The sequence below is a fragment of the Anguilla rostrata genome, chromosome 3 (genome assembly GCF_018555375.3).
Source record: "Anguilla rostrata isolate EN2019 chromosome 3, ASM1855537v3, whole genome shotgun sequence".
Classification (NCBI taxonomy): Eukaryota; Metazoa; Chordata; class Actinopteri; order Anguilliformes; family Anguillidae; genus Anguilla; species Anguilla rostrata.
Genome location: NC_057935.1, coordinates 4,970,182 through 4,992,681, shown reverse-complemented (window position 1 = coordinate 4,992,681; position 22,500 = coordinate 4,970,182). Strand labels below are relative to the sequence as shown.

Here is a 22,500-nt window from a genome sequence, read left to right as displayed (position 1 = left end):
ACGATCTTCCCGGTCCTCAGATCCGCACCCAAATGTTTGGATTTATGGAATATTCTGGAAGGATGCCCGAGACTAATTTCCACTTCAATCAACTTAAGTGTGAGCTGATTGACTATCCTGTGGACGACTGCCATCCCAAGTTCCCCAGCGGTACTGGAGGGCGCTGGTAGCGCCAGGGGTGCTAACGTTTTTTTTTTTTTTACGGTTTTCCACTTGCCCCGTACTGTACGCGAGTGTGTGTGAATATGTTTTAGTGTGAGTGTGAGTTCGTTCGGCTGCCAAGGTGACCGTGCTGAAGCCCCTATGGAAAGTTAATATACTTCGAAATATGCTTAAATAAATATATTACCAATGTGCTGCTAACACTTCTCAACATATTGGCAAAATACTGTACACATGCCGTTGCAACTTTCAGACACTGTACTGCTGTGAAATATATCTGATGCTATATTTTCCACATATTTTAAAATATATTGCAGTATATATATATTTGGGATTGCTGAACACTGAGAGCAGGTGCACAGCTGGGTAACTCGCAAAGCCACAGGTAAATTTATTGATGATGATGATGATGGTGATGATGATGATGATGAAGGTGTGGCTACTTACTCTGTCCCACTTTCAGAATCACCTTCATTCCTTGCGTGGCGCACACACCTCCCCTCATACTCTCCAAACCTTGGCGTGTCCCATCAGAGGTGGCTGGAGAAAGAGAGGGAGAGAGAGAGAAAGAGCGAGAGAAAAAGGGACAGGGAGAGAGAGAGGGGGAGGGAGAGAGGGAGAGAAAGAAATCAGGTAAGATTCAAATATAAACAAGACCAGGTCAAAACCTAGTGTATGGCTGGACCTAACACACTTCATCCGGCCGACCAGTGGTGTAACTTCATAACTCGGCCAACCAATGGTGTAACTTCATCACTCAGTCAGTCAGTCAGTCAGTCACAGACATTCGCATGTACAGGGCTGGCCCCGCTGTTGCGGTCCAGCCACAAAGGAAACCTTCCAGACCACAGACATCACAGGTGCAGCATTTATGCAGCATGCTAAATCACTAACATAGAAAACTGTGCCACAGCAGAACCGCGGCACACCTGTAAACACAGAGGTTGCTAATGCTAATGTATGTGCCGTAGCAATCAGCGAATCAAACAGCCTGGCTTAGAATCACAGTCAATGACTCTGCAGTCCTGCACGCAGTGGGAAGATCATTTCACCGAGGGGAGGGCGGGAGGGGCGCGGCGGTTGGGGGGGGGCAGTACAGACAGGCGCGGCTGGGGGGGGGGAGGGGGGGCAGTACAGACAGGCACGGCGGCTGGGGGGGGGGAGGGGGGGCAGTACAGACAGGCACGGCGGCTGGGGGGGGGGGGGCAGTACAGACAGGCACGGCGGCTGGGGAGCAGTCTCCACGCGGTGAACAGACAGCCAGCCGCCCCGGGGTTGCGGAACAGAGCGATCCGGCGGGCGCGTGCCGGTTCAGAAGTTTGACAGGCGGCGGCGGCGGTTTTTTTTTGGGGGTGGGGGGGGCGATGAAGCCCCCGTTCCGTTCGCTAGCGCCAGGGCTTTGAACTCCACGGGACCCCGTAACAGGTACCCAGCGAAGTGAGACGCGGGGGGGAGGGGGGGCGGCGTTGGGCGTGGGGGGGGGGGGGGAGGCCGGGGCGGGGAGCAGGCGAGGCGTAGCTCTGAGTTACCGCGGCAACGGCGGCGTTTTCGCCGCACACAGACAGGGGAGAGAGAGAGAGAGAGAGAGAGAGAGAGAGAGAGGGAGAGAGAGAGGAGAGAGAGAGGGAGAGAGAGAGGAGAGAGAGAGGAGAGAGGGAGAGAGAGAGAGAGGAGAGGGAGAGAGAGAGCCGCCAGAAGAGAATATTACAGCAGAAACCCGACGTGAAGATACCAGGGCCTTTAACAAAAAAAAAAAAAGCAGGAACTCTAAGTCATATCTGCCCAACAGCTCAGGTGAGGACTGAACAGCGAACACAATACAAGGAGGGCTATAGGCTGACGGGGAAGCATAACACTTCCAAAGACCCAATTAAAATTTTAGAATGCCACGGGGTGTCATGTCTTAGGACAGGGGGTGTCTAATCTTATCGGAAAGTGCCGGTGTGAGTGCGGCATTTTTGTTTTTAGGATTCTGCACATCAGGGTCCTGACTGAACACCGTGATTAGTTAGTTCATTACGTGAATCACGTGTCATGGTGCCGGGGTAAAAAAACGAAAAATAAAACCAAAAAAACGATGCTCACAACAGCCCTTCAGTGCCAGGGCTAAACCAAAAAAAAATCCTGCACCCTCGCCGGGCCTTTTCGGATAAGACTGAACACCCCTGTCCCGAAACATGACACCCGGTGGCATTATAACGTTTTAATTGGGTTTCTAACAGCCACCATTACTGATCAGAAGCCCAGAAGCCTGGCCTCAGTAAGTCTCATTCAAAAAATAAAACTAAAAAATAAAAAACTGATCTTTTTTTTTTTTTTTTGCTTCGGACTGCCCAGGACTCCGCCCACTGAACGCAGCGGAGACTTGTGGGTAAACAGCTTATTTTGGAACGCGGCGTGATGATGATGTACGGTGAGCGGCGCACGAGCGAACAGAGGCGAGGCGGCGCGGCGTCCCGACTCCTCTTCGTCATAAACCTCTTCATCATCCTGTCGAGAAAAAAAACCGGCTCCCCGCTCACGTTTTTTTTCTTTTTTTCTTACAATAACCGAGACGGGCGATAAGACGAATGCGCTCCCGTCGCACAAACGCTCGTGCTCTCGCACGTAGGCCCCGTGCGATCGCACGCCTGGGAACCGGACCAGCAGATGCCTTTAGTCACATCAGGGGCGACACAGCTCAGGAGGTAAGAGCGGTTGTCTGGCAGTCGGAGGGTTGCCGGTTCGATCCCCCGCCCTGGGTCTGTCGAAGTGTCCTTGAGCAAGACACCTAACCCCTAACTGCTCTGGCGAATGCGAGGCATCAGTTGTAAAGCGCTTTGGATAAAAGCGCTATATAAATGCAGTCCGTTTACCATTTACGGAAAAAAAAGGCTTTTTAAAAAACAAACAGAACAAAAAAAAACCTTGGGAACGGGACGGGCGAGTGGGAGACCCCACGGGGCTGATGCTGGGACCGCTGGGGGGGGGTTGGGCGAGTGGATTTTCGGGGGTACGGATCATATAGGGGGAGGTGAAGTGGGGGCAGCGCACAGGTGCCCAAAAATCTGCGTTACGCCCCCTGTCGCCACGCGTGTGTGTGGGAGGGTGGGGGGCACAGGGTAAGCGGGCAGCGACACGCCGAGTTCACACACAAGTGGAAATAAACCGAAATTTTTCCAAATTAAATTTCAGAACAGAACACATTGCTTCCCGTGACTTAGCCCATATCCCTCTCCCCCTCTCTCTTTTTCTCTCTCTCTCTCTCTCCCCTTCTCTCTCTCTCATGCTCTCTCTCTCTCCCTCCTCCACCACCACTTGCCCATTGTTCTATTTCTCTTCTCCCAATTCCCTCCTTCATTTTATCTCCCTTTTCCTCTCTCTCTTGGTTACCAATCTCAAGGGGTAGCACTATCTCAGTTTCCACCAAAAAAAAAAAAAGAAAAGTAAGAAAAAAAAAGAAAGACTCTTCCCGCTATTCCTCGCTTTAAGCTACAGAGAACCGTCTGCGGCACTCAAAAAGCAGAGGGAGGGAGAGAGAGAGAGAGAGAGGTGTGAAAAAGGGTGCCTTATCACACCTCTCTCCCTCCCTCCCTCCCTCTTTCTCGACATCTCTCTCAGCCTGAAACAGAAATATGGCAGGAACAAGGTGGAGGAGGAGGAGGAGGAGGAGGAGGACAACGGCACGGGGTAGAGAAGAAAAAAAGAGAGGGAGCAAGACAGGAATACGGGGGAAGAAAGAGAAAGAAGAAAAGGTGCCCGAAAAGAGAGGAGAGAGGAAAGATGGACAGATCTGGAGGATGAAGCAAAGAACGTGTGGAGAGATGGGAGGAAGGAGAGGAGGAGGAGGAGGAGAAGAAGAAACTGTCAGCAGGTTTTCTAATATTAGCCCAGGCGTGCGGAGCCGAGGACGGGAGAGATACAGGGAGCCGAAGAGGAAGAGAGAGAGGGATGGAGGGAGGGAGGGAGGGAGGGTAAGAGGGAGAGATACTGATGGCCTGTGACAAGCTGCTACTGACATGAGAGAGACAGGGGACAACTGGGAGAGAGAGAGAGGAAGAGAGATAGAGAGAGAGACAGAGGAAGAGAGATAGAGAGAAAGGGAAAGAAAGAGAGAGACAGAGAGCATGACAGAAAGAGAGATATACTGTAAAGAGAGAGAGAGAGAGAGGGTCAGACAGTGGAGGTATGAAGAAAGAGAGGACAGTGAGGGAGAGACATAAGGGTGGAGAGAGAGAGAGAAGGAGAGAGACAGAAAGGTGGAGAGAGCAGAGAAAGGAGGAACAAGAGCGTGAGAGAGAAAGAGGTAAAGAGTGAATGAGAAAACGGATACGAGAGGGGAGAAATGTTTTTAGGGCAAAGAGAGGGAGAAGGGAGAGGGGGATTGGGAAAGACAAAAATGGTTAAAGGAAAGATAGAGCAGTAAAAAAAAAGGAAGAGGAGAGCGTGAGTGGCAGTCACACGCCGTTAGGCCAAACGCAACGGTACGGGGGGGGCGGGGGGGGGGCGGGGGCTCTGGGCCTGAACGAGAGACCAAGACAAAGCAGGAGAAGAGATTTTTTTAAAAAGAGCGGAATGCAGGGCGGAGAGAGGGAGGGAGAGAGAGAGGGAGCGACGAGGAGGAGGAGGGAGGGATGAGTAATTGAGACAATGATCAGCAGTGATGGAGAGACGCGGAACACTCGAGGACAGCGACACGAAAAAGAAAGAAAGAAAGAAAAACTCTCGAACGCGAAACTGGACACGAAGTAGACGAGTGAAATACGCAGGAGTCCGTGTGCAGACACCGGGAGAAATAAAGAGGAGAAAGAGAGAGAAGGAGGAGAAGAAGAAGAAGAAAAAAAGAGACACAAAAGAGGCAGGTGAAGCTGCTCGGCTCTGAAGACGGTGTCGGGCAGTCAGGGTCACCGTAGCGACGCAGACGTCTCCGACACGCACACGATGAAGACAGGCGGGTCTACAGCGTGCAGATTTACATTACCAGGCAATTAGCAGGAAAGAACGACCTGCATAGCTCACATTCTTCACACGCGGTCCATTCATACCGCTGGATGCGTACTGGAGCAACTCAGGTTAAGTACCTGCCTGCATGGATACAACTGGAGCTGAACCCGCAACCTCCGTATTACGAGCCCGGCTCCACCAGCCAATGGCTGCGTGACACGGCCACCCCTGGCAGCCCCGGGGTGGCACAGTCAAAGCCACAGAAATCCGCTTTAATTTCCGTCTTTTCATTCCCTCCCCCTGTTTGTGGCGCTTAGTCTCATGTTTGTGGTTTCCGCCTGAACGAGCCGCACTCCAAAGCAGGACTTGATTCAGTCACTAACGCTAAAGCGGCGTCCTTGACATCGCCCCCCCCCCCCCCCCGAAGGCAGCGGCTGTCAGAGAGCATTGTGGGTAACGAGCTCTGCTCGACTTCGAGCCCGTCCGTAAGCGGAACAAGTTCCTGTCCGTCACGTCTCTCGCTAAAAAAAAAAAGAAAAAAAAAAAGCATGTGCAAAATAAGCCGATAAGCTCCTAAGATGGCTTCTACTGATGTGAGATCAGTGCGAAAAACGCACACGTGCACACAACAGCTAAAAAAACCCCAAACAAAACAAAAAAAAAAAAAAAAAAAAACACTGCTTCAGTGTGCGTCTCCTTTGCCATGCCAGGTAGCAGTTGTTGGTTGTTTGTCGATGGAAAAAATGTGTTTACCGGTTTCATAGCTCGTTATCATGCTACTTAAAGGTAATTGAGTTAACTTCAGGTAGCTTGGGAACTTAATTAGAGTTCTTCCTGGACTTAATGTCAGGTGCTCTGGAAGCTGGCTGCTTGTTAGCTAGCTCAGGTGTGTCGATGCCATTGTAGCATAATGCTGAGGGAACTCCGCGTGCTTGTAGGTTTGATTCCCAGGTGAGGAGCTGTTGCTACAGCTTTGAGCGGCATGTTCACCTGCATCGCTTCAGTCCGGCATCCAGCTGTATCAAAGGACTGCGTGTAAACATGCAACCCGTGCAAGTCGCTCTGGATAAGAGCTTCTGCAAAATTTTTAAATGTCTATTATAAAACGGGTTGATTCGATCCTGGATGCTGATTGGCTGAGACCGCGTTCTACAGTGATTGTAAATCCAATACCGTAACAGTTGTTCAAACAGCCAGGTTGGTACACGGTATCACCCCATGCACAAACCGTTGCTTAGAAAATAAAAACGAGAAAATAAATAACGTCTTGGCTATTGTCTCTATACGTTGTAACGATTTTATGAAATAAATACGGCACTGGAGGCCGTGCTGTATCGCGTCGTGCCTAACCAGCCCCCCGTAGCCCTGACCGTATTCACGATACAGCACGGCCTCTTCTGTCCTACTGCTTAAGCACTAGCCAGCAAGCTGTTTGACTGACAGACTGCTATGCATTTAAGCAAGTTCAAGGTAGCCTTAGCAAGCCACAGAACGATGCTAGCCAGAAAGCAAGTGAACTTTAATAGCTTCGGAAGCCATTAAAAATTCCCAGACGGCGGTCAAACGTTATGCTGGCTGTGCAGCGGTGACCTTAGATCAAGTTTCAAACTCCCCACACAGCACTTACTGTACAGAGTGTGAACCTGAGGTCTAGAGAGCGTGGGCGCGTAAGTAAATAAGATGAATGACCAGACGACTATCAGCCCATCCTCGCTAATACACCGCACAGCTTAGGCCAAATCAAAGTCCGCTTTAGCTTCAGCCGGAGTTCGGAGCGAGGCTGACCCGGGTTTCAAGCAGCTCCTCTCCGACGCAGGGCCAACCTGGTTATAAATTAGGAGCAATGTTTCAAATCATGCGCAGCCGGTTACCGTCTTAAAGCGAATTTCCTTCTTATCACCCAGAAGTAAGCGGTAAGTGTGTGACGTTCGTGTGAATGCTCTGCAGTGGGGCCTGTCAGTTTGGGGCTGTTTTTTTTTTCTGTGAATTTCAGCCATTATCACCAGCAATCAACGCATTTAAAAAAAAATTTTTTACAAAACAATAAAATAACTTGAAGAATCTGATAAGGAGGTCATAGTTCACCTGTTTCGAGAACGTTTTCTGCTCCAGCAAATAAAGACAACTGCTTAGGGTGATCCTTTCCCCCCACCGCACAATATGTGCAAAAAAAAAAAAAAAAAATTTTCCCCATAACATTTTATCAGAATATGCTCCATTTATAACTGCGATTAACAATTGAATTACAATCATTGCTGTGCCTTACGTTCTGCTACTGCTACATTAATGCACCTTTTATTATTATATTACAATAAAAAAAAGCAAAACTTCCAACAAATAATGCCGATTTTCACGTAGTAAATATTTCGCGTTAGAAGCAGAAAAGAAAAAAAACGCCACTTCGAGCCCGTCAGGACGGGGCACATCTTGACCCAGATATAATCATGCCTGGGTCCCTACGTGCCAGGTTCACAGAGGATTATGGGAAACGCAAAGACACGCTGATTACCGCCAACTGCCGGGGCCGCTCGACCGCCTCCCCTCCCCGTCTGCGCGCAGACCCTCGACCGAACGAAACCTCAGGAAGAGCGCGGGCCAAAACAGTCTGAGAAACAGAACCGTCTGAGAAATAAAACCGTCTGAGAAACAGAACCGTCTGAGAAACAGAACCGTCTGAGAAACAGAACCGTCTGAGAAACAGAACAGTCTCAATCCCCTCTGTGGGGGAGGAGTTTGTGCTGCATACAAGCCGATGCAACAAACGACTCGGTTTGGTTCTTGGGACTGAAACGACCCAGGGGTCAGAGCCAACTCCACTGCTGAAATGCCACCGCTGAATTCCGCCAGTCTGATGTGATATCACCTCAGTTCATATTCAGGAGCCAAAGAATGGCAAAACGTCATTTATTGAAAATGCAAATACATATACAGTACACAGACACAGACAAACACACACAGTACACACAGACACACACAGTACACAGACACACACACACACAGTACACAGACACACAGACACAGTACACACACACACACACAGACACACACAGTACACCGTACACAGACACACACACACACACACATATACAGACACACACACACACACACACACACACAGACACAGACACACACAGTACACAGACCCACAGACACACACAGTACACAGACCCACAGACACACACAGTACACACACACACAGACACACACACACACACACACACACAGTACACAGGCACACACACACACACACACAGTACACAGACACACAGACACAGACACACACATACATAAACACAGTACACAGACACTCACACACATAGACACAGTACACAGACACACACACACAGTACACAGACACACAGACACACACACACACACACAGTACACAGACAGACACACACACACACACACACACACACACACACACACACACACATAAACACAGTACACAGACACACACACATAGACACTCACACAGTACACAGACAGACACACACACACACACACACACACACATAAACACAGTACACAGACACACACACACACACACACACACACAGTACACAGACACACAAGACACACACACACACACACAGTACACAGACAGACACACACACACACAGACACAGACACACACACACATAAACACAGTACACAGACACTCACACACATAGACACAGTACACAGGCACACACACACACACAGACACACACACACACACACACACACACACACACACACAGAGGCTATTTGCGTTGAGCACAGCGGGCAGTGATTCTGCTGGTGGGGTGCGGGTGGGTACAGCAGTCAGGCGTAGGAGAGCCCGTCTAACAGGGCTAAATGCACACAAACGCCTAAAGAGCCCGGGCTGGCCATGCAGAGCAATCAATCCCGAATTAATACCGTCCCCCCCCCCCAAGGCATATTTCTGTTATTTCTGAATTTCCCGTCTGCAGACAGCCCCCCCCCCCCCCCCCGGTCACTGCTTTCGCCAGTGCGGCAGGACACAGCCTTCACAGAGGGGGGCGTGGCGTGGTGGAGCGGGGCGGGGGGGGGGAGAGGGAGGGGCAGGGTGTACCTCCCCAGTGTAATGTCAGAATAGGCCAGAGCTCCAAAACCAGTCGGGCAGAGGACGTGGCGTACCAATCGTTTTATAAAAAAAAGGCAAAAAGAACACACGACTTCTAAAGGTGAAGGAACGTAACAGTTTTCTGTCTCTGGTGGAGCGTAACTGTGAATAAAGCAGATCGCCTTTTTTTGGGTGGAGGGGGGGGGGGCGTTTCTGGAACTGATGCATAGGATAGAGAGGACCAAATATAAAAAACATGCACCCAAACACATGTAAATGTGCAGACGTGCGCGCTCACACACACACGCAGACATGTGCTCACACACACACACACACACACACACACACAGACGCGCGCACACACAGAGGGGGACCGGTCTGCGGCTGGCGTCCCACAATGCAGTGCGTGCTGCTTGTCTCCTCTCCCTACGCATCACACAGAGCTGCTCAATGACATTTTAATTCTCGCCGGTTATTCTGTCTCTCTCTCCATCCGACTCGATTAGCGTCACCCCCCCCCCCGCCCCCCCTCCCCGGCGCTCTGGGTGGGATCGAATCCCGCTAACCTGCCGCTATCTGTACCGGCTGCTGGGTACTGGACGACCCAGCAGGACCGACTGGACCCCCCCTGCCCGCCCGCCCACACACACACACACACACACACACACAACCTAATCTGCGTGTGCCCACACATCCCAACCACACCAGCCCTGCCACCCCTGTGTGTGTGTGTGTGTGTCTCTGTGTACGCTTGGGTGTATGTCTATGTGTGCATGTTTAATTGCGTGCACGCAAATCTTTTATAAGAGAGTATACTTCTCCCCACCCTTAGAGAAATGGCCAATACAGCAATACACTGTTAATGTGCATCCTTTTTTTTTTGGAAATGTACCGATAAATACATTTCACAGCACTCTAGTACACCGCAATAACTTAGAGCAGCGAAACCACATTTTCCAATATCTCACAAAGTGCAGTAGCGTGTGGATAATGTATTTATTTCACAACATTCCGGTTCCTCACAAGGCCCATTTTTTACGAGTGTGTGTGTGTGTGTGCGTCTGTATGTGTGTGTGTGTGTGTGTGTGTGTGTGTGTGTGTGTGTGTGTGTGTGTGCGTGCGTGCTCGCGTGCGAGCGTCTCTGTTTCAGCCCGTGCAGGCACACACACGAGGGGGGTTTTTCCAGGTAAACGTGTTGACTTGTGAAAAATATATAAAAGATGAATTATTTCATCATCATCATCATCATCGTCGCGGTTTTATATTGGCGGAGGCTCTAGCGGAACAACACGCTCCGTGCGCCCCCCCGCCAGGCCCCCCCCCCCCCCCGTAATGGAGATGCAGTGCTTTAGCACGTTGCCCACGGCGACCGTGGTAAACGCACGCAACCTTCGGGGTCGAGAGCGCTTCGTCCCCCCCGACCGACCGCAGTCCCCAAACCGCCGTTTCCCTCGCCGTTTGTGCGTTTGTTGTAACGCGTCGCCGCTCTACGCCGCGCTCCCATTTTTAGACGCGCTTTTTCTCCTCGAAATTGATGCGTGCTAACTGGGGGGAAAAAAACAATAACAATTTAGAATGCATTCACTGTGCGCTGAAATTTATCAGCTCAGGAGCGCATGTGCTCCATGGAATAAATGTCAGCGTAGAGCCCTGTGTGTGTGTGTATATATATATATATATATAGATATATATTTGTAATAAATTGATAATATTTATTTATTTTTGGGGAGGAATGGCGGTGGGCTGTACAACACCTGCAAGGAGGACAGTGAAGGACGTTGGAATAACGCTGAGAGAAAGTGGAGCAGTGTGGGGGGGGGGGAGGGGGGGGGAGAGTGTGGGGGGGGGAGTGTGGGGACTGCATATGGACAACGCAAGAAGAACTTTGTGAGAACACTGGCACAACGTTGGGGAGGGACTGGTAGGATGAACACTTGACAGAAAAATAAAAGCAACTGTCTGAAAGACGAAATCAAGCTAAGGAGCAGAAAACGATAAATGCGCACAATTGAATCAAACAGACCCTGAACACACACACACACACACACCCAGACGCGCACACACACAGACGCACACTCACACACAAACACACACACAGATGCGCAGACAGATGCACACAGACGCACAGACGCGCAGACAGACACACACACACACACACACACACACACACACAGGTCCGGACTCACCTACCACAGATGAGACCACACGAGACACTAAACACGACACACACACACACGCACTGCCACCAGAGTGTAGCCGGATCCCCTCATTCAGATGAGCTGGTGTGGGTCGTGGGACAGGACTCCATGTGGGTCCACTGTTCCGAGTGGTCGAGCATGTCTCAGTTGTATGTGTGTGTGTGTTGTGGGTAGGGTAGGGGTCTTGTGTGTTTGGGGTAGGGTGTCTGTGTGTGTGTGTATGTTTGGGGTAGGGGGCTCTGTGTGTACGTGTGTGTTTGTAGGGTACGTGCTGTGTGATCAGGGTCTATGTTGACGTGTGTTGTCTGTTGTGTGTATGTTGGGGTAGGGATCTCATGTGTACTGTGGGTCATGTTCACATTCATGATAAAATAAGTGCGTATTGCTGGTTATTGCGTACTTCTGAGGACTTTGTGTATCAGCGCACACTCTTAAGTCTGAATGGCAGGGCTCTCTTCAACGACACTTGGAGAGGCGAAGATGACTCAATCTTATCTGAATCTGGTCTGGGAACTTGCGCTCGTTGAAATATAGCAAACATGGCGCTACGAGCAGTGATTTGGGAACCAGTGTGGAGTGCGGTGCTTGTGTGTGACTTAACCGCAGATGTGAACGTGACCGTCTCTGTCCGTCTGTGTCGAGTCGTATCTGTGTGAGCGCCAGGGAGTGTGTCTCTGTGTGTGTGTGTGCGTGTGTGTGTGTGTGTTTGTATGTGTGTGTGTGTGTGTGTGTGCGCGAGCGTGTGTGTGCGTGTGTGTGTGTGTGTGTGTGTGTGTGTGCGTGCGGTGTGTGTGTGTGTGTGTGTGTGTGGGGCTGCAGTGTCTGGGTGGCCTCTCTTGTCCCTGTTGTATTCGTCGCTGTAGTGGAAGCCTGCAGAAATGGGTCAGTGGCGTTGTCCTGCTCTCTTTCCGGTTCCAGCGCTCCCGCGCTCCTCTTGCTCACGCGGCCGTGAATTTATTTTGCTTTTTTTTTTTCGTTCTCATTCCCATGTCTCGCACTGCATCACACACACACACACACACACACACACACACACACACACACGTTGCCATGTGTTTCCTGAGGACTTAACGATTTGTATTCGATTCTGTGTATGTGCTATTATGTCATGACTTATGTTCTTTCATGTTTCCATCAACCAGCCGGATGAAAACGATCCCTAATGGCTAAATCTGGCATTTTACATATTTATTAACGTGCATTGTCCCAGTTTTTAAATAAATAAACTTAAACTACACTTAAAGGCACACACAGACACACACACACCCCTTATTCCAGATTGTTTCTCCCAAACTTAAACTAATTTTAAAACCTTCATCCCCCGCTTTCTCTTCTCCCTCCCTAGCACACGTCCAGGCGTAAATTATTCCAGCCTGAAATAGCTTCCGGAGTGCCGGTGGATTTGGCCCTTGTGAGGTCACGGGGGGTGGTCCTCAGACGTGACTCCGCCCACGTGTTGCGTGGCTGGCGGGTCGGTGACAGAGGGTCCGCGGGACGCCTGCCCCCACCCTGTCCCCCCTGTCCTCTCGTCCCCCCTGCCCGCCCTCGCCGGTGCATTATCTAACTGACTCAGTGCGGGGCTGGTGGGGTACGAGCCCTACGCTCCGGGGGCGAGAATCTGGAGAGTCAGTAATGAGTGACCCTGTACACCCCCTCGCCACCCCCCTCTTACTCTCTCCCCCTCCCCACCCTTGCTCTCTCTCTCTCTCCCTCTCTCTCCCTTTGCCCTTTCCCTCTCTTCCCTCTCCCCCTCCCCACCCTAATCCCTCTCTCTCTTTCCCTCTCCCCCCTCCCCACCCTTAGTCCCTCTTTCTCTCTCTTTCCCCCACTCCCTCCAGCTCCCCCCTCCCTCCCCTCCCTCTCTCTCTCCCTCTCTCTCTCCCCCTCCTCTCCCTCCTCTCTCCCCCTCCTCCTCTCTCTCTCTCTCCCCCTCCCTCCCTCTCTCCCCTCCTTCTCCTCTCCCTCTCCCTCCCTCTCTCTCGCTCCGGTTGCTCACTGATTCGTGAGCGAATGCCCCCATTAGCTCAGCGTCCCGTCCTCCCGTCAACTGGGCCAGGCCCCCGTCCCGACCCCTCCGGCGCCCACACACTGAGCTCCGGCAGCACGGGGCTGCCCACGGACGTGCCTGATCAAAATGCCACAGAGCGCCGGCTCCACCTCCTCTCTCCACCGCTTTTCGGAAAAGATCGCTCTTCTCACCCTCCACCCCTATGCCCGTTACAAAAAAATAAATACATGTATATATCTAATATAATATCCGATGTCATTCTTCACTCTAATTTCTCTGCCCTCCCTCCCTCTACGTGTCCATTAGTGTCTCCTTGTATTGTCTCTCTTTTTGATACCCCTCCAATATCTCCAGGTCTCTCTCTAAGCCGATTATAAATTTCAGACTTTAACAATGACCATCTTACTGTAGCATATATACCACAGTCCTATAATATGTACAATAATATCCAATGCAGTACACCACTGTGTAATTTACTATCTTACACTGTATTCTCTGCTATATTTCCAGGGTTTCGTATCATCTATTACCTCACTGTGTAGGTCTATGCCATTCTAAGCTGTTAAATGCCTTATGCCATTATGCACTATCCTATTATATAGGCTATTTGATTCTGTGTATTATGTTCTATGTATAACTCATCAAACATGGCTTAGCTGTAAGGTTAAAGATGAAAGTTTCCGTGAGTGAATGGAATCCAGAGAAAGATATAATGCATATCTGTCCATCGCACATTGTTTTTCATAATGGTTCATGATCACATTTATCACGCCCTGACTAAAAACAATAGGAATGTTGGAATGCATTGTGGAGTGCAAAGCCTCTTTGTAATGACATCATTTTCAAAAAATGTCCACGCCGACGTACAAATCTGGGGAAGACAAAGAGCAGGACTCCTGAATATCCCAGACAGCAAAGGGAACACCTTAAACAAGACAAGGTAAAAACCTAGTGTACGGCTGGACCGGCCGACCAATGGTGTAACTTCATAACTCGGCCGACCAATGGTGTAACTTCATCACTCAGTCACTCAGTCAGTCACAGACATTCGCGTTTGTAGGGCTGGCCCCGCCATTGCGGTCCAGCCAAAAACACACTCAAAGTCTAGCGAGGTCGTCTAAACCTAGTTTCACAGCTGAAGCTAGGCGCTCGCTAGCTCGTCTCTCCATTACCGATTACTCGGCTAGCTCAGACAGCCGGCAGGACACGTACGCGCGCACTGCGTCAAGATTGTGCCCTTTCAACCTCACCCCCCCCCCACCACCCCACACGGCCTAAGCACACACACACGATCTCAGCACGTGTTTATTTTGCGTGCGCCGAATTCGATCGCGGCAGCGTTTAATCTCCCGCGCAGATAACCGAGCCTCAGTGCCGACCGGTGCTGCAACGTGGTAACGATGAGAAGAAAGCAGCTTAAAGCCACCAGCCGGAGAGCTCAGGCATCGCGAGGGTGCAGAACTCCGAAACGTTAGCGCAGCGTTAGCGCTACGATGCCGCGACCCTTCCGCCCGCGCCCGCCGTCCCGGGGGGGGGACGGGGGGGAAGGGGGGTTAGTGGGGCAGGTGGAGGTGCGGGCTGATGGGCGGGGCAAGCGGATGCGCTCCAAATGAAGGACAGAGCTTTGAAAAGAAATGAAAAAAAAAGCAGGGAAAAGAGGGATGAAAAGAGGGAAGTGGGTCAGCTGGTCTGATGGGAGAAAGCAAACGGCGATCTATGACACGAAGAGAGGGAGGGAGGGAGGGAGAGAGGGAGAAGGAGGGGGAGAGGGAGTGCGGGAGTGGAGACGGGGGGGAACGGGGGCGCCTAAATTAAGAAAATGGACGGACAGAATGTGAGGGCAGGTAAAGTGGTGGAGGTGATGTAAAACATTTTTTTTTAAATAATGGCTGACCCACCAAGAGGAGACAGGATCTTACGGCCGGTTTTTTCTTCTTTCTCTCTCCTTTTTTTTTTTTCTTTTTCTCTCTCCCGGGGTCGCATTAATGCCACTTCGGCTTATATAATATGGATATAAAAATGTCAAAGAGAAACACACACGCACACACTGGCACACAGCTGACATTACGATAATTTCTTAGGAGGCTTGCCGCTTGCCGAAGGAGCGAGGGTAACGAAATGGAGGCGATCCAGGGCTTTCGGAACCGAACGCCGAAGCTTGTAATTATACATAATTGTGCTTTTAATTACGGGTTCCGATGAAGCACATGACAGCGGCGTCAGCGGGCTCTTGGGGACGGGGGGGGCGGCAGCAAACACATAAACGCAGGCACATTATTTGTTGACCTTTCGCGTTAGCGGATATTAAAGGTTAAAAGTTCCTCTCGCCTTCTCCTCCAGCCAAATGGATGTGGTGACGTGCAAAATGGAATGGGTAGAGGCAATCTGCGGGAGGGAAAAAAAAAAAAAAAACAACAAAAAAAAAAACTTCGCAGCTGCGGTTAGTGTCTGTGACCACAGGGGGCGCTCTTCCTGGCATCGGCTAGTGGAAATAGAACTCGAGCACAATGACGCTAAACCCTGAAATGACATGGCATTTTCTCGCAGCGGTTAGGGGTTCCCTCCCAAACCCCCCCCCCCCATCCTCAGTTTAAAGGGCGGAATAATAAATCCCTACATCTCCAACTTCAGCTGGACGTCACGGGAGCGCGTCGAAAAGCAAGATGGGACACCTCCCGGGAACTGTGCCGGAAACAAAAACTTCCACCAGAACGAAACCGCGCTGCCCCGTCTGAGAGTCTACGGCCCGGGGCATAGTCATCCATTTCAGTGCCAATTTCACCCTTTAAATCTGAGTTTTTATCCGCAACCCTGCTTTTTAAAAACCGAGACTGTATAACAGCCCAGAACATAAACTCCGCTAGGATCTTTGCCCGACAAGTGCTAATAAATGCCACAGGAAGCATACCCTGGGCCACCGGTGGACAATAAACAGGTCTGAAACCTGTTCTCAGAGAAATTCAATATTTCTGAAAATATATAGCCTATAAACACACACACACACACACACACATATATATATATATATATTTATATCCCAAATATGTTAATTAATGCCTTTTCAAGACATTGCGAGATATTACACTGCCGTGAAATAAATTCTCTTTGCGCTTTCCAAAAGTCTACATATTATTTACAGTACACAGTAATACATTGTGTTTTTTGTAAGTTTTGAAGTACTACCTTCAGGAGGTGAGCTCAACACTGGGCTTCCACTGCAAAACAACCCCTCTAGCCGAGCGTAAGCGCATATTCAATAAATGTGCGTTTGTTTAAAGCATCAAACTGCTTTACAGAAACAGTTGGTGGCTTTAGCAGCTCTAACACAGTCAGTGCTTTGAGACTGAGCTTGGCTGGATGCGACTTCATAAAAATCGGATCTTTAACGTCTTAATTCTCTCTGCGCGTGAAATCGTCAAAGGAGGCGCAGATTTCTAGATGAGTTTTTTTTTAAAAAGATCAGTTATTAGTTTTGTGGGTTGACTCCTCCTCACTCTTCATCTGAAGGCACCACGCCGAGAGACGTTTCTGCTGATGGAGACATTGGTGCAGCGGGTAGAGAACTGGGCTTTTAAGCAAAAGGTTAGAGCTTCGATTCCCAGGTAAGGCACTGCCGTTGTAAAGGTACTTAACCAGACTCGCTTCAGTATACATCCAGCCGTATAAATGGACGCTACGCGACGATGCAAAAGCAAAAAAAAAAAAAATGCTGAAGTCGTTCTGGATAACAGGCACCCGCTAACGTAAAATGAAAATTCAGAGGAAAAATGTCTACTGTGTCTACGTGTGTGGGTGGGGATCAAAAAGTAGAAAGACAGCAGCGAAGGGTCCCGGTGGTTCTGCGATGGCAGGGGATCCATTTTCCTGGCACGGTGTGGGTCGAGCTCAAACCCTTCGTGGGCAAGGTCGATTTCAATCATTACCTAAATGGTGCCGAGGGGCCAGCCTCACCCCACGCTGAACCCTTAGATTTACTGACGAGAGGGTGTCTTTTCAAGAGGACATCGGCCCCGTGCACAGAGCACAGACAGCCGCCCCGCGGGTCTGAGGACCGTGAAACGGACACCGTCCCTACGTGACGCAGGCTTGTCGGGGTCACCAGGACCGACCCCCCCAAACCGACTTACGGAACATTCTGGAACGACGGCCGAGACTTCCGTTTCAGCTCAGCGGACTGCCTTCCTCCGTCGTCGTAGCGCTCCCGCAGAATTCCAGAAGCTTCCGCGGCACGTGCAAAGGCCGCACTGGCCAGAGGTGGCGCCACCAAAACGTTATTAACGGAGTTTACGCGCCACCTTGCGTATCCCGAACGCCGCCAAAATGGCGCCTGCCGCGTCTATCTCCGGGGGGCTCGACAGGTACACAAAATTATCGTAATGAGATCAGGAGCTCGAATCCGTAATCTGTAATTGCGGTGTGGATTTTTCGTCCCCGCTAATAAACGGTTGGTGCGTTCTTGTAGCCAGGAGTGCCAGAGCATTCCTTTTTTGCGCATCTCGTAAACTCCAGTGAAAGATCTGTGCTGGTTTAATTTAGACGTGTACTAACAATCGGAAACCCAAAGGGAAGCCTCCATTTGACAGTTGGCCCAGCTACTGGTCCCTCAACAGGCTGAATGGCGGAAAATGCTACACGGATTTGAGATGGCCGTTCCTTATATATGTGCCACTTCCTGTGTGTGATCCAATAAAGCCTGCACGGCCCCTACTCACCCCCACCTCCACCAACCCCCCCCCCCCTCCATCCCCCACACCCAGACCCGACATCAGCCTCATTCCCAAAGAAGAAAAAGAAGACCTAAAGTAAAGAAGAAGAAAAAAACATCATGGAGAGTCAGCGAGTCGAAATAACGAGTCCTGACATCTGTGCCTCAGTGCCGCTCGGGGGGGGGGGCGGGGAGAGCGAGAGGAGGGGGAGGAGGGGGTAGAGACAGAGAGAGGAGGGGAGGAGGGGTAGAGAGAGAGAGGAGGGAGGGGGGGTAGAGAGAGAGAGAGAGAGGAGAGAGGGAGAGAGAGAGAGAGAGCAGGGGGTAGAGACAGAGAGAGGGAGGGTAGAGAGGAGAGAGAGAGAGAGAGGAGGGGAGGAGAGGGAGGGGGGGTAGAGAGAGAGAGAGGGGGGGAGAGAGCAGACAGAGAGGAAAGTAGAGAGAGAGAGAAGTAGAAAGAGAGGGAGGAAGAGAGAGACATGAATAGAACAGGAGAAAGAAAGGGGGAAGAGTGAGAGAGAAATGCAGAGGAGGCTGGGGAGAATGAGAACACCACTAATGCTTAAATTTAAACTACTTCTCAGCTGGGATGGATGGAAAAGCAAACCCAAGCATGGAAGAGTTAGCTATCAAAGATGTAGCTACTGCACGGAAAGATGCGTCTCAGTACTTCTGACGAAGACCACATCTATAATGCCTTATAAACATGTTAATTACAGGTTATAATGGAGTATAAGCAAAGTTAAAAAAAAAAAAAAAACACAATGTCTCATAATGCCCAATGTCAATACGGACAATGAAATATAAGCATATAGAAACGTAAAAGGTGAAGTAAGATGAGACAAATGAGACAAATGCGGGTTGCTTAAATAATGGATCACGTGCATTATAAGGCCCACAGGTGGCGCATATTATGAACAGTAAAAAAAGAAAAAGAAATGCACAGCAGTCCATTAATAATCCATTAAAATCACTGTCATGGTGCGGCGTGATTATGATTTACTATAAAAGGTCTCATTAAAAATATATTTAGTTTCTATGTAAACACAACCTTGGGAAACAAAAATAAACAAATTTTAGTGGAAGAGGATCAGACATGTCTGTCAAAGAACTCATCCGTAAAGCTGCAGGAAGTGCTGAAAAAAAATTATTCGGTGGTTCAGACTGCAGTCCACGTACTGGACACCTGGAGTGAAGGACCTTATCACCTCCAAAAGCATCTGCATTAACGTTAATCGTGGGAAGTTTTTTTTTTTTACGCTCTACAAGACGTCTTGACTTCCCGTAAATATGAAATCTTGAGCACGCATCTTGAACTTCCTTTGCAATAAAAACACCATACAAACAAATCATATTTACACATTCACTCGGATATTAAAAACATTTGCCAGCTTTACACATTTTGAAAAAAGACCTTTTATTCGATCTGTCAATTTGATTTATACAAACTATTCAGCAATACCATAGAGGGTAAGATGGTATTACCGAAACAGTATAAACGTTTAGGAAAAAAAGTAAGGCTAAAATTGGAATCAAAGGAGCAGATTTTTTTCACAGCACTGACACAGGGCTTTACCTTGGACCCAAAAGTCTACACAGATTAACTGGCAATGATGTTAGGACTACTTTACGCTGACCCGATTATACCGTAACATTCACATTTTAGGTATTTAAGTAGACATCCTCAAATCCAGGCTGATTTACACATCTTTCTACATTATTTTTTAAATATATAAACCATTTATACAGCTGGATATTTCCTGAAGCAAGGTATAGTAACTTGCTCGAGGAAACACCGGTAGTGTCAAACCAACAACCTTGGAGTTGGAAGCCCATTTCTCTAGCTATTATGCTACACTACCACCCACAAAACCAGGGACACAGCGAAGCGTAGTGCAGCTTGAGCAATACTGTCAGACATGGGCGCTGGCAGTTGACATTGGCATATATATTTGGTATAAACACTTGGAGCTGGAAGCAAGCTCAACCGACGATTTTTAAATCACTAGATTTTATGGGATATGCCCAAAAGTACTGTATATAAAAAACAAATGCAAACTAACACAAGGCGCTGGGTCACTGGAACATATAAAGTATGAGACTTGCTTGATGCTCAAAAAACAAAAAACAAATAACCGTATTTATTTGGCCATTAGCCATTACAACGGTTAACATTTCCAACCACGTCCGTCTCAATCAGAACACGCACAAACGTACAAAGCAAACCCGAGTTCTGCCAGGTCCTAAAACAATGAAAAACACTGCTGCCCTGTGAGAACAGACAACACTCACACCTCAAGACAGGCCTGCAGTTTAACCATGCGGAGAGTAAATAAAACCAAAATGAGACTAATCCATCCAGAATGTCCTGTTCTGCGGGACTCACACACGTTTTTCCCATTCATCCATGCAGAAGACCTGAGTTATGCATTTCTGGTGGCCCCGTATACCTTTACACAGACACACACACACACACACACACACACACACACACACGTACACATGCACACACACGCACGCAAACACACAAATGCATACAGAAACAAATACACACACACAAACACACGTACACATGCATGCGCACACACAAACACACACACACATGCACACAGACACACAGAAAAGCAAAAAGAAAAAATAAACTTATCGTGCCAATATAGCCAATAAATGTATGTATGTCAGCATGCAAGTCCCATATGTGTAATTGAATATATGCTCGTGTATATCCATGCTTGAGTGTGCATTGTTCTCTGTATGTTCATGCATGCATATGCATTCCTCTGTGTGTGAGTGTATGTGTGTGTGTGTGTGTGTGTGTGTGGGCATGCATGTGTGTGCCTTCTTGTCAGGGAGCGCACACATGTGTGCATGCATGCATGTGCACTCTTCTCTGTGTACACAACCGCGGGTTTGTCTTTCGCAGTCGCTCCATCACTAGGCAGACCGCGGAAACACAGCGGAAATGGATGAGAAAGACCGCAGGAGAGGCGAGAGAGCAGAGAGAGAGAAAACGGACGAGAGAATGACAGGCCGGCGATGGTAAAACTTTTAACGGGGATAAGTGGAAGGTCTCGGGCTCAGGGAATAGGAGTGCTTGTGCTGCAGCGGGAAAAAAAATCCCATATTTCAGTTCTCTCTCTAAATGTGCGATTCACTCAGGCCGCTGAACAGCACTTTCGTAAAGTAAACACACTTCCCCGGAGCTCCCAACCGCCAACCGTGAAAAAAAAAAAAAACGCTGCCTCAGAAGGACGGACCCTCTCGACGGCACGCTCGCACAACTATTTCTATTAACTTCAAGATGAATAATTAAACTGACACATACCACACAAAACGACCGATAGAACTGGAGCGGCAGGAGCAGATTTGTCGCTTTCAGCGCACTATGAAAGAGTCAGCAGCCCATAATCCTGTATCAGCCGCAGTCAGCCAAGCTAGCCAGCGATAGCAGCAGCAGCACACGAGCTAGCCAGAGATAGCAGCCGCGTAGACGCAGGCTAGCCAAGTGATAGCTAGCAGTGATAGCAGCAGCAGAGCAGCCTAGCGGATAGCAGCAGCAGCACACGAGCTAGCCAGAGATAGCAGCGGCTGTAGACGAGCTAGCCAGCGATAGCAGCCTAAGTAGATGAGCTAGCCAGTGATAGCAGCAGCAGTAGCAGCGCTAGTCAGCGATAGCAGCAGCAGTAGATGAGCTAGCCAGTGATAGCAGCCGCAGTAGATGAGCTAGCCAGCGATAGCAGCGGCAGTAGACGAGCTAGCCAGCGATAGCAGCAGCAGTAGACGAGCTAGCCAGCGATAGCAGCGGCAGTAGACGAGCTAGCCAGCGATAGCAGTGGCAGTAGACGAGCTAGCCAGCGATAGCAGCGGCAGTAGACGAGCTAGCCAGCGATAGCAGCGGCAGTAGACAAGCTAGCCAGCGATAGCAGCAGCAGTAGACGAACTAGCCTGTAATAGCAGCAGCAGTAGACGAGCTAGCCAGCGATAGCAGCGGCAGTAGACGAGCTAGCCAGCGATAGCAGCGGCAGTAGACGAGCTAGCCAGTGATGTCAGCCGCAGTAGATGAGCTTGTCAGCAATAACAGTCGACGAGCTAGCCAGCGATAGCAGCGGCAGTAGACGAGCTAGCCAGCGATAGCAGCGGCAGTAGACGAGCTAGCCAGCGATAGCAGCGGCAGTAGACGAGCTAGCCAGCGATAGCAGCCTAAGTAGACGAGCTAGCCAGCGATAGCAGCGGCAGTAGACGAGCTAGCCAGCGATAGCAGCAGCAGTAGACAAGCTAGCCAGCGATAGCAGCAGCAGTAGACAAACTAGCCAGTAATAGCAACAGCAGTAGACAAGCTAGCCAGTGATAGCAGCGGCAGTAGACGAGCAAGCCAGCGATAGCAGCGGCAGTAGAGGAGCTAGCCAATGACAGCAGCAGCAGCGGTAGCAGCACT

General features: G+C 49.7%; 1 protein-coding gene across 2 annotated transcripts in view; it reads right to left on the bottom strand.

Moving 5' to 3' along the window:
• The window catches only part of efnb3b (ephrin-B3b), a 76,330-nt gene that overhangs the window by 10,947 nt on the left and 42,883 nt on the right, over positions 1–22,500 (bottom strand). For both annotated transcript variants that reach the window (XM_064325632.1, XM_064325631.1), the window contains exon 3: positions 610–702. In XM_064325632.1, coding sequence (XP_064181702.1) covers positions 610–702 — 93 coding nt within the window. The remainder of the gene's footprint in view (positions 1–609; positions 703–22,500) is intronic.